The following is a 12290-nucleotide window of genomic DNA, read 5'->3' as shown; positions in this document are numbered from 1 at the left end:
ATATCAATTTTTGTGACTCTTTCCTTTCGCATATTTTCTTATAAAGAAGCTACAATGCATTAACTAAAAAGCTGATCACAAATTAACAACTGTTTATATGAATGGATGATTTAATGAAAAGTTAATCATGTTTTGGACAAAAACATAAAATGTAGTAAAATCCTAATTCCTAGTAAACGGTTTCACACAAAACTTTTACACAACAAAGGAATAGAATTGTACAAAAATAAAAAAAAGTATTTTCTAAAATTTGTTTATTAGTTTTTAAAAAGCTACTTTAACGTTAGATTTTTCTCCGTTCATTAATGTACTTTTGACTACTTTAGAGAAACATAAATATAGCTTAAAACCATCCTAAGCCATAAATATAAAAAAGATCATCCCGGGACCTGTGTAACTCTATCGGTTTAGTAGTCACCAAAATCTTAAGGTACAGAAAATAAAACCTTACTACTTTAGGATATTCTCTACGTTCGAAAATAAATATTTTTCGATCAAAAAACATAACACATACTTAATTAAGCTACAATTTTAATCCAGATTTTTTTGTATTTGATATTTTAAAATAGTCTGTTCATATTCACATAATTTTTAAATGGATATATAAATAAGCCTTTTTTGCCAATTTTGACCCAATGTGAATATTTAGCACATAACGTACGGATAAAAGCAGTGCAGAAAAAAAACGTCATGAATAAAAACTTTCATTTAAATTGTTGGCAAAAAATGTGTTTAATTTCTCACAGAAGCCATAAATATCTCTGGTTTACAATAGGGATACTGGGATAGCACAATACACGAGAATTTAATATAATTTGCTTTTAAAAATGTAAAGGTTTGGATTAGTCGAGGCTCTACTGTCCTGTCCCTACCTTGTGTTAGTACGGCAAGAGGTAAAGAAATAAGCTAGTAAAAGTGGCTGACTCAGATTATGACGTCAAAACAAAATTAACCAATTAGCCACTATAAATTTTACCATTGGTCAATTTCAGTGTGTACTGGCCTCTCATTGGTTAAATTTTTTTGACGTTATAATCTGAGTCAGCCACTTTTACTAGCTTCTAAAGAAAAGTATTTTTGGGCAGTAAGCTTTGCAAATTTTTTAGAAATGAGGATATTGCACCTACTATTTCATTTACAAGATGTAAAATCTTCATAATAACAATATGATCCAATTCAAAAACAAATATAAGTTTAAGAGTTATTTAATTAATGATCATCGCTTATTTTTCATATGTTATGTTTTTAACATTTTTAAAACTGTCAATTTTAAAGGAGATTATCTCATATGTGTTTTTATGATTATTGTCATAATATTGTCATCTTTATATACTGTGATTCTAAATATACTATTTTTTCTTGAAGATAATTTAGTCAAATTAAGAATAAAAAAATAATTTTGAAACTGGGTTAAATGTAAACTAAGCTGGTAAAAAACTCTTGCTCTAAATAAATAAACGTTGTGGTTAAGTACCACATAAGCTAATTTAGATTTTTCTGAAGAAAAAAAAATCTGGCAATTATGGCGATGAATTATTACATTTTAAACGTTAATTTATGTAGTTTAAACAAATGTGAAGTATTGTTTTTTTTATAATTTTTTAATCTTTTCTGATTTACTTCATACGCGTATTTGCGGCTTTATGAAAATTAAAATTTAAAAAAATCATGTTTGGTTAAAAGGCACATTCTATTGATATACTGAAATCCTATATAAAGTAGCTTAAGGTTTTTGTTCCTTTGTCTGTTATGATTCCGCTATCCTCTAAACCAAGTTATCCATTTTTTTGGAAGTTGCAAATAGGTCCCGGAATGTTTTGAAGTATATGTTTTTAGTCTTTGGGTGGTATAAGTCATTTTCCTGCGTAATAGGGAAGCTTTCTTAGGTCAAGTAATTGCTATCAGCTATGACAATTCATTACCCTTTTAATCCCCTGAAGAAAAATGTTTAGATTATGTTTTAAAAGATTTTAATTATGCACAGCAGAGTTTTAGAATGATAGTGCGCGAAGCGTATAGAAAATTAAAATTTTTACTAGTAAAGCTGTTCTGCAATTAGAGTCTGTCTGTTCATTGAAGATCGTAAAACGTTGCATTGCTCTTATCGTCAACTTGGACAAGTTTTCTCTTGTTTTCAAATTATGTATGATGATTCCTGTAACTGATAGTTACATTTTAGAAAGCATAACAACCTATAAACATTAACAGAAAGTCCTTTTGTCCATTTCAAAACTTATCATAATTTTAGCTTTTTTTATATTATATGATTATCCTGCGTTTTTGGTTTTTGAAAAAATAACTCAGGACGATTGGGTACAATATTGTACAGGAAGCATCTCTATAATCAAGCCTTAAGAATGAAAGTATGTCCATATAATACAACTTGTATTAGAGTAAATTTGTTTATATTTACACGGAATTTGTTCAGACTTCTAAATAAGGTTAAAAACAAAACTATTCGATACTATCTATATATCAATGCACGTTTGTCTGACCGTCCCATTTGATGAACTTCACTTTTATTAATGTTGTCATCCTTGTTGAAATGAATAGTAAAAAGATAAGTATTAGCATAGAAACACAACACAAGTAAAAAAGTTTCCATTCTAATAATAGAGTAGCTCTATTAAATTAAAACTCCTACCTGAGTAACAAGCTCATTCTCGCCCCTGTACTCTACGCCGCGCGTGTCCGGCGGTAAAACGTCGGAAATAACGGGAAACTCGCCGTGGTCACTGCCGCCAGATATGCGGAAATTAAATACACCGTCCTGCGACGTTATAACTGTCACTTCTTTCACCGCTTTGCTCCAGTGCGGCGGTAGCAAGTGGTGTGGTATCGATTTGGCAGGCGAACGGAGTATCGCCTTCGGCGGGGAGCGCTTCTCGGGCGAGCGTTCCTTTAAAATCGGCGTCGACGGCACCGTATCCGAAGATTTACTCGGCGTTGTCGGCCGAGGTCGTCCTTTTAACATTATTGAGTTGAAAATTTTTAATATTCACTGGTTTTTATTATTTTATTGCCTTTTTTCATGAATAATATTAGGAAATTATAAGAACTGTTGTTAATAAATAAATGTTTATAAAATGTTACACTGGTTAATCACTGAGTTATTAAATCACGACATAATTGATGAATAATTTCACTGTATTAAATATCACTTTTTAGTTGTAAACACAAATCAAACGATTACATTATTTCACTTATGCATATAGGGGTCATATAAAAATTTTCTCCGCACAATTAGGTATCATTTTGAACACAATCACTGCTCATTTTTGAACAAGCACAATTTAGAATAATGTAGCATCAATTAGCTGCTTGCAAGTTTGTCACCAATATTGTGAAATTGTAATTTTGACAGTGCTTCACTTTACTCTCTCTCTCTCTCTCTTCTAAAATATGAGTGGCGCTCTCATGTTTTGTAATGTTGATGTACACACACACAGACACACTCCCTAGTTTCTCTTCTCATTCTCTATCTGTGTAAAGCCTGTGTATCTTGACTTGAAGTGTGTGTGTGTGTGTGTGTGTGTGTGTGTGTGTGTGTGTGTCTACCTGTAAGTCGCATGCTCTAACCAAGCACTATATAGTTTAGGTCTATAGGTGTCTAAAGTCTAAACAGATACATACAGGTTGGTACCCGCTAGATTTACAACCAGCAATCATATTCTATTGGTTATTTTTTAAATTGTTCAAAATTCTTACAATTTAGTATTTACATATTCGAGAATATAAGTTAAAGTAGATAAATAAACTTGAAGTTAAAAACGATTATTGAATTTTAATTAAACTTGTCTTAGGCTGTTTTATTTCAGAAATGCAATAAATATACACAGTTAAAAATTGCATTTTTGTCAATATGGGTTGTTTAAGCTAGAGAAAATAAAATGTTAAGTATCATTATTAAAAAAACGAATTTAGTTATCAAAATATTTCTAAATTCCAAAAAAAAAAGCATCATAAAAAAAACATTTATTTCAAGGTGATACAAAATAATTGAATGAACTATAATTTTAAATCCTTTCTGGTCAAGTATGACAAAATTTCAACCAATCTTATTTTATCGCATGTTATATTACCGGCCACCTTGACATACAGGTAGATTGGTCTCTACCAGGGTGAAATTCTACAGACCTTTTGTGTGTGCCCGTGCGTCCGTATACCCTGCGTGCGTCTGCGCGCGTGTGTTCGTATACCTTGCGTGCGTCTGTGCGCGTTTGTCTGCATGGGTGTTAGGTGCGTGCGTCACTGTGTGTGTGTGTGTGTGTATGGTTGTCCCTGGACCAATCTCTCTCACTTTATGTATCAACAGACCCCAGTGGTTTCGTAGTTAAGGGCGGCCGGTAGTGAAACCACTGCGATTGGCCAATGAGAAGCAAGAATGGAGTGGAAACCAATGGGTGCAACCAATGACACGCTTGGGTCGCTCTGGAAACCACCCAAATTTCATATTTCATTGGGGAAAATGTAAAAAATATTCTTCAGATAAAATTTTTTAAATTTACAATATCCAAAGATTAAAAAAACACACCTTTCTTCCAAAAATTATTTCTTAAATTAAAAAGTTACCAAAAAATATCCCTGTAGAACACCCTAACACATGAACCTGTTAAGAATGGTTTAAAACTTGTGGTGGGTAAGTTTTCCCCAAGCATATAAGTCCCCCTCCCCCATATCTGGCCCTCTATCCCTAATGAAATGTAGCATCATAGAAAAGGCTGCAAGCAAATTTTCTCAATAATAACAAGGACTGCCCATTTAATTTGCATACACAAAAACTGTCCATTCGGAAAATTTGAACATTTTATATTTATGAAAAAATACTTCATTTTATGAAACATCGAAATTATTTTTATGAAAAATAAATATAAAATTTGAAGAATTAAATATTTGCAATCTCTTCTTTATGGTAGCGAATCTACTCTTTAAAAGCCTTTCCACGTTTCTGGTTTGGTCGAAATTTGATTTATTCGGTTGTTATCAAAGATAAATTGCCTAAATTATTGTTAAAAATACCCAGACCAATGAGTATCTACTATTTAACTCTGCCAGTATAGAAGTGGTCAATAACAATTTAATTTAAAATAAATTATTTTTTGTATAAGAAAGATAATGAAATCTTTTGTGAAGATTTCTTTACCCAAAATCAAAGAGCATCTACCTTTCAACTAACTTTGACCATCCGTCTGTCCAGTTTTTTACGATTCTGCTATAAAAGTTTTGAGTTTAATATTTCTTCTTTCTTAGTTTTTATTACAAAACCATACGGAAAGATAATTAGAAAATAAGATACGGTAAAATAATAAAATTCTCTTCTATTTTATGATTAGAATTCAAATTTCCCACCTTTCTTTATTCATAGAGGAATCTTGTGGTTTTCTGATCATTTGCATTTCATTTTATTATCTTCAATTGTGACAATTCAATTTCATGATTATGAGAATTGTAAGAAGTCAATAAACTGTAAAAAGTGTAGCTTCTGTACATCAAACCTCTGTACCAAATCCCCTCTCCTCCTACTGGATGAACGAACTGACCAATAAATGAAACCTAAATTGATGACTATATCCCCAGTCATTATATCCACGTATGTTCTATATCCAATGTTGGATAATAAGTAAAACTTTCCATATAAATCTACTAATAAAATCTTTATTAATTGACATCAGTGTAGTTATCGAAATAGCATTATACAATATACAATACATATTTACAATATATAAGCCTGTTGACTTTAAAAATAGACATTGTTTTGCTATCGTACCTTAGCCTACAAAAATAGTAATGAAGGAATAGGAAATAAAGTATAATAATCCTTTTTTATCTTAAAATTTCACATTAGGTATAGACAATGCACAGATGATCAATAGATGATAAATTCTTGTATTAAAAAAAGATAAAAATAAAAATTTGAATAAAAGAAAGCGACAATAATATTGTTAAATATAGCTTCTTATAATCAATAAATTATGTTGTATGACTAGTACAGAATATGAAGAACAAAAAATAAAGCTTTAAAAGTTTCTTTAGTACAAAATAAAACGGAAAACAAATAAACAATCAGAAAAAAAGAAAAATTGACAAAAAATGTTCAAATTCTCATCTGATAATTGATGTAAGTAATAATGTTTGTGGTCAAAGGAAGAATTCTTATAGCCGTCAAAATAACCATGGGAAACATGAAAAAAATCGTGGCGTGGCCATATTCGAGCATAAGGAATAATTTTTTTTAATGGTTAAGACGTTAGAGTTATGGGCATGCAATTGGTCTTCAATTTATAACTTACACTTTTAGACCTTTTAGACCTAACATATTAGAAAAGTGTCAAAAATATGGTTAGGAGAAACATAGACGTGCAAGGGTGGGGGTAAATTGGAGTTTACTTAATACTCTCCTAAAACTTTGAAACCCCCCTTATAACCCCTTAGAATTAAAAAAAATCAATAGATCATCTCCATCAAACTTTTTAAATCCCTCATTTTACCCCCCTCAGCAGTGTAGAATTGTGTAGAGAAACTCTAGAGTTTGCCCCTAAGCTGTATTCACTTCGCGCCAAATATTGTAACTAGAAGTATAAACGTCAACCCAGAAGGGTAATGGATTTATTATTACTTGTATCTTACACCAGATTTTCATAAAGTGATGCTCGCAACTGGCTAAAATAATGGTACCTATTATTCACCGCCTTTACCCCATCCCCTCCCTTCTTACTGGATGAACCAGCTGACCAATAAATGAGGTCCATATAAGCTAGCTAAATTAAAGACAATATATCCAGTATTTCCTATATCCATTGCCATATGTTATGACTGTCGGCATCATTTCTTTTGTTGTTTTACTCGCAGAGAATGTTACTGAAAATGCATTGTAAGTTATAAAGTTGCCACGCTTGACCAATGATTGTATTTGCTGTCAATAACTTGGATGCAAACAAATTTACCCCCCTGGAACATTAAACAGTTAGGGAGTTGAATCCATTTTTATAAAAGCAGAAACATAATCTATGATTATGGTTTTGACCCTGTAAAACTGTAATCTACCCTTCCACTTTCCCCTCTCTTGGTGAAGATATCTTCAACGCCGATACGATTTTTGAAATGTAAGATTCCACTTTCAATAGAGGCGAAACTGAAATCATACATTCATGTTTACATATCAGCGTATTCATAAACATTGATTTCCTTATTTATATCGACATAATAGTAATGTATCATTCTACTTTCAATAGAGACAAAACTGGAATGATACATTCAAGATAACATATTATATATTTAAATCGACATAGTAGAAATGGTACATATTAAATAGTTTTTTTTTATATTTTTATTAGTTTAAAGTTTTTAAGAAAAAAAGGACCTAAAAATAAAGGTTGCTAACACTTAACAATCAGGCCCATTTCCAGACCTTAATCGTTCAATGCTCCCCCCCTCCACATATCATCTCAGCTCCTATTAGAGTTAGATGGCAAAAAAATTGTGCATGTTCCCTGTTAAATAATAAATTTCCGACTTTAAGTGAGACAAAGTCATTTTTCCTTTACTTCACCCTTTCATTTAACAACTTTATTTTTTAAGGTTAATTAGAATGTTAAATGAATGTAATTTCCTTATTTTTGAAGCTAGAACAATTTTTTCAGAAAATGTTTATCTTAAAGTAAATTTTGTATTAGAAATCTCAAAACATAAATTTTATTATTCGTTGGCTTAACAACTTTGGGGACTTTTACTGAATTTTGATTGGTTGGTTTAACCACTACTATCTATAATACAAAGTAAAACGATGTCTTTCTGTCTGTCTGTATGACAATTCGTCTGTCCCTTAAGATCTCGGTAACAACTGAACCGATCGGATTCTACTCTTCAGGGTATATACCTATTGGTCCTGTTGTGGTTTTAAGCTATTTTCTTGGGGGGTGGGACAACCCCAACCCCCCTAAAAATGAAAATCCCCCCCCCCAAAAAAAAATTATGGTGATGCCCAGAAATTATGGGCGCAGCACCAGAATTTTTTATTTTTTTTTATTTTTTAAAAATTTTTTTAAAAATTTCCACATGGGGCAAAGCTCCTCGAGGCTAGGGGCGAAGCCGCTAGTACTTAATAACATAACCATTCAATAAAAGTCCCCAAAGTTGTTAAGCCAGCCAATAAGAAAACGTTATCGTAAACCTTTGGGGACTAGTGTAATAAACAGTCCTTTGTCCACCTCTCTCTCTGCTAGTTCACAAAGTTTTACAATAACGTTTTCATTTTTGTTTGCTTAACATCTTTCGGGACTTTTACTAAATTTTAATTGGTTAGTTTATTCAGTATAGTGTCAAAACTTTTCAACCACTGATGGCAAATTACAGTAGGGGTATTTTTGGGAATGTACATCCATTTATCGGCTATTGTCTTAAACCCATTAGATCCCTGGTGGCGATAAACTTGAATTAAAGTACCTAGAGGTTTTGAACCAGCTAAGAAGGTAATTTCAGTCCAATGTTCCCTACCTCCCTGGGTACAATAAAAGTTGTCTACAGAGAGGGAAAAAAGGACGAAAAATTAAATAAATTCTGTCTATAATAACATGAGAAAACAGAATGAGAAGGACAGTAGCACCCTGTAATCGTTATCAGAAAGTCCTGAATGTTCATTTAAAACATTTGACGAAGCTTTTTATATTAAGAGTTATAACAATATAAATTGATAAGATACATACAAAATGTTATTGCTTTTAAGCGACGTTTTCTACAAAAAGGGTTGGTAAAAGTCTAATGTATGTCTAAAAAAATCACTCTTATGGTTTGCAGGTTTCTATAACTATATCTTTTTAATATGTTAACTTCACTCTTAGCAAAATAAGAGAGGGTTCAAATTTCAGTAGTACCCAAAGTTTTATAAACATTTGTTGGATTTATAAATTTGTTTACTTTTATTTAATATTAATTGGAAAACTGGCATTGTCAAAACTAAACAGCCAAGATTAGTTGTTTATTGCATCTGATTTTCCAGTTTTGTTAGACCCGAAGGGGCGAAGGTCCAGTCTAACAAAACTGGTGTTCATATTAAAACTTTTTACTTTACAATTTGTAGAAAAATGTCTATAATACATTACAATACATGGTTTCAAGTATGGATTAGACGGGTCTGATCCAGCGGATATTAATTGGTTTCGTAGCCATACTGTAAAATCAAAAAAAATCATGGACAGAATGACGGACAGGCAGAAAAGTGAATTTTAGAGTACAATCGCATTTTATTCTTTCTTAGTTAGTATATATGTATCCAGAGAGGGAGGAGACAATTGACTGCTTATTACAATAGTACACAAAGTTTTACAATAACGTTTTCTTATTCATTGGCTTTGATTGGTTGATTAAATTGTATTTATAAATGTTGGAACCACTAATTTCAATCTACAGAAGGGGTTATTTAGTGCGTCATCATTATGGATGTGCATTAATCTATCGGCCATTGTCTTATCTCTTTAGAACCCTGATATGTTTCATAATTTTATTTGTTAGCTTTGTTTAAGTGAAAGCTTTTCATTACATTAACCCTTAACGGTCGGGGGGGGGGGGGGGGCGTTGAACGCCCCCCCCATCTGGTTTTTTCTTTCTCATTTTCTGTGTGTGAAAGATAAAGAGCCCAAAACTACGTGACTTTTTAAGTATGGGTATGACACATAACTGAGAGTTGGAATTTTTTGAATATCTTCATCCTGGCGGGCATAGGATGCCAGCAAACCTGGCAGGGTGATCCAGGTAAAGAGCAAAAATATTATAGTTTGATAATGAATTTCCGACCTTTTATAAGTCTAAGTCAATTTTCACTTCCTTCACCCTTTTATTTAATAACCTTTGTTTTTAGGTCTTTTTTTATTTAAAAATTTCAAACGGCTGTAATTTTCTTATTTTTGAAGCTAGAAGAAAAATTTTTTCCCAGAAAATGTTTATTTTTATGTAAATTTTACATTATGTAAATTTTACATTAATATCAAAATATAAATTTCAGCGGCCGCAGCTGTACCTGGCAGCTGCCAAGTACAGCTGCGGCCGCTGAAATTTATGTTTTGATATTTCTAATATAAAATTTACATAAAGATAAACATTTTCTGTAAAAACATTGTTCTTCTAACTTCACAAATAAGAAAATTACAGCCGTTTGAAATTTTTCAGTAAAAAAGGACCTAAAAAAACAAAGGTTGTTAAATAAAGGGGTGAAGGAAGCGAAAATTGACTTTGAATCACTTAAGGTCGGAAATTCATTATCAAACAAGGGACTTGCACAATTTTTTTTAGCCCTCTAGCTCTAATAGGAACTGAGATAATAAGGGGGGGCGTTGAACGCCCCCCCCCCCCCCCCCCGACTGATTAAGGTGCGGCAAGGGGCCCGACTGTAAGAGGTTAAGTTTTAAGTCTTAAGCATGTGTTATAACATATATAACATAGGCCGAAGTTAAACTTTAGCTGAGAGTGATAGGACAATGGCAGATTGGTTATCATACCTTTTTACATAAAAATGAAATGGTTTGGCAAGGATAATTAATATTCCATCGTCCTTTACCATTATCCCAAAGTTAATTAAATCTATGAGGCCTTTGAATCTAATTTATTAAGTTATTTGAAATATATTTAAATCTATTTTTACAGTTTTAAAGAATCCTTAGATAAGAATTACCTTTACATAAATTCAATCCACCTACAATGAAAGCCAAAATAGACAGGCAAAATTTCTGCATTCTATTTTGTACTTCAGTTTGAATTTTCATTGGTTTGAAATAGATGCACATTTAAAATAATCTTTGTCTAAGAAAAGATAAATATACCATACGTGATTTTATTTTACTTTTTGGGCTAATTGTTATCGCTAAGAGAAAAGAAAAATAAGTATTAATTTTAAAAGCTATTGATCCATCTCAACCCAAGAATGCTTTATCAAACTAACATCTTTGTACAGGCCATATATATTTCAATAACTAAGGTTATCATTCTTAATTGTCCTGTAAAGGAAAAAAACACAAATCAGTAAATAATACATACAAAAAGTCTATTTTTGACAAATTTGAATAAGATATATAACATTTCTTTTTTTTTTTGATTTAATGAATTGTAGAGATGCATCGCATTTTTTTAAAAGGTTATGTAATTAACAATGCTGTTAAAATTAAATTTTCATAATTTATATTAATAAAAACACATACCTATAAACTTTTTTGACATTTTAAACATATTTACACTCCCGCTACATATCAATTTATGGTCTAACAGCAGACCACAGTGAAAACAAATTTTCAAATTTAAACAAACAAATAAGTATTTTTTCTGTTGATTTTTTGGTATCTGTGCATATAAAAGGAAACGGCATTATCCTCTTAGGAATTGTTTATCAATTTTGAAAATTTGGGTACCCTCCCCCTAGATATACCACACTTTTCTGGGATCTTGCTGTGTCAAGTATCAACTGTGAGGAATACCAAAGGATGACTCCATGCAAAATTTGAGCCGGATCCGGTCATCCGGTCATTTACGGCCCAAAAAAGAATTAAAAAATCAAAATTTCATCTAAAATTAAAAATAATATGCTTTTAATTCCATTTTTCATTAATAATTTTTCAAAAATCAAAAAGCTTAGGTAATGAAGATAGTTTTAACAACTTAAAATGTGAAAAAAGGTTGAAAATTGACAAACTTATGTTAATTTGAAAAATGTTGGTAAATCCTAAAAATTTGACGGATTTATATATACATTTCAGAATATAGGTTGACTATGGTCTTTAAGACATGCCATATCCAACAAAATTACAATGAAAGGGTCTAAATGTTTTTCTTAACCAAAATTCTACATACCCTGGCGGTTCCAGGGATATGTCAGTAAGGCTTGTCGGCTGGCCAGAAAGCTTTTAACAGGCGGCTGACTAAAGGCCGGATTTGATGGTTATCAACAGTTAAACGTAGCGATTTTCGGTTTTTCTGATTAAATTGTGTTTGAAAGCGTAAAATCCTAAAGGCTGGTATTCTCACACTACATTACTCTCAATACAATGCAAATTAAACTGAATGTTTTTTAAACTGTTTTTAACCTATTTTTGAATGGGGGGTCAAAAATATACTAGGACACCTATAGAATCAGACTGCAGAGCCCAAATTTGAATTAAGTCCCCAATAAACTTTTTTTGAGGGATTTAAAAATAAATTTTTAGTGTTGCTGTAGTCATTTTGACCGGAGCAAAAGCTCTTTCTTTTACTTTGGGTAATATTGTGGCTTACAGAACATTTTTATATAATTCACTTTATATTGATACAAT

At 31.6% G+C, this 12290-nt stretch overlaps 1 protein-coding gene across 5 annotated transcripts in view; it reads right to left on the bottom strand.

The window, feature by feature from the left end:
* Positions 1-3480, bottom strand: part of Magi (membrane associated guanylate kinase, WW and PDZ domain containing protein magi) — a 278759-nt gene extending 275279 nt beyond the window's left edge. For 3 of the 5 annotated variants that reach the window (XM_080153870.1, XM_080153871.1, XM_080153876.1), the window contains exon 1: positions 2645-3452. In XM_080153870.1, coding sequence (XP_080009996.1) covers positions 2645-2974 — 330 coding nt within the window. In that variant the 5' untranslated portion in view covers positions 2975-3452. Of the gene's footprint in view, positions 1-2644 lie in introns of all 5 variants that reach the window. The other 2 variants (XM_080153874.1, XM_080153877.1) reach the window with 1 other exon arrangement.
* Between the last annotated feature and the right edge of the window lie 8810 nt (positions 3481-12290).

Source organism: Acartia tonsa, chromosome 3 (assembly GCF_053477335.1).
Source record: "Acartia tonsa isolate MP-2025a chromosome 3, ASM5347733v1, whole genome shotgun sequence".
Lineage (NCBI taxonomy): Eukaryota > Metazoa > Arthropoda > Copepoda > Calanoida > Acartiidae > Acartia > Acartia tonsa.
Note: the sequence above shows the minus strand (reverse complement) of the source record. Positions and strands in the feature narration are given on the sequence as shown.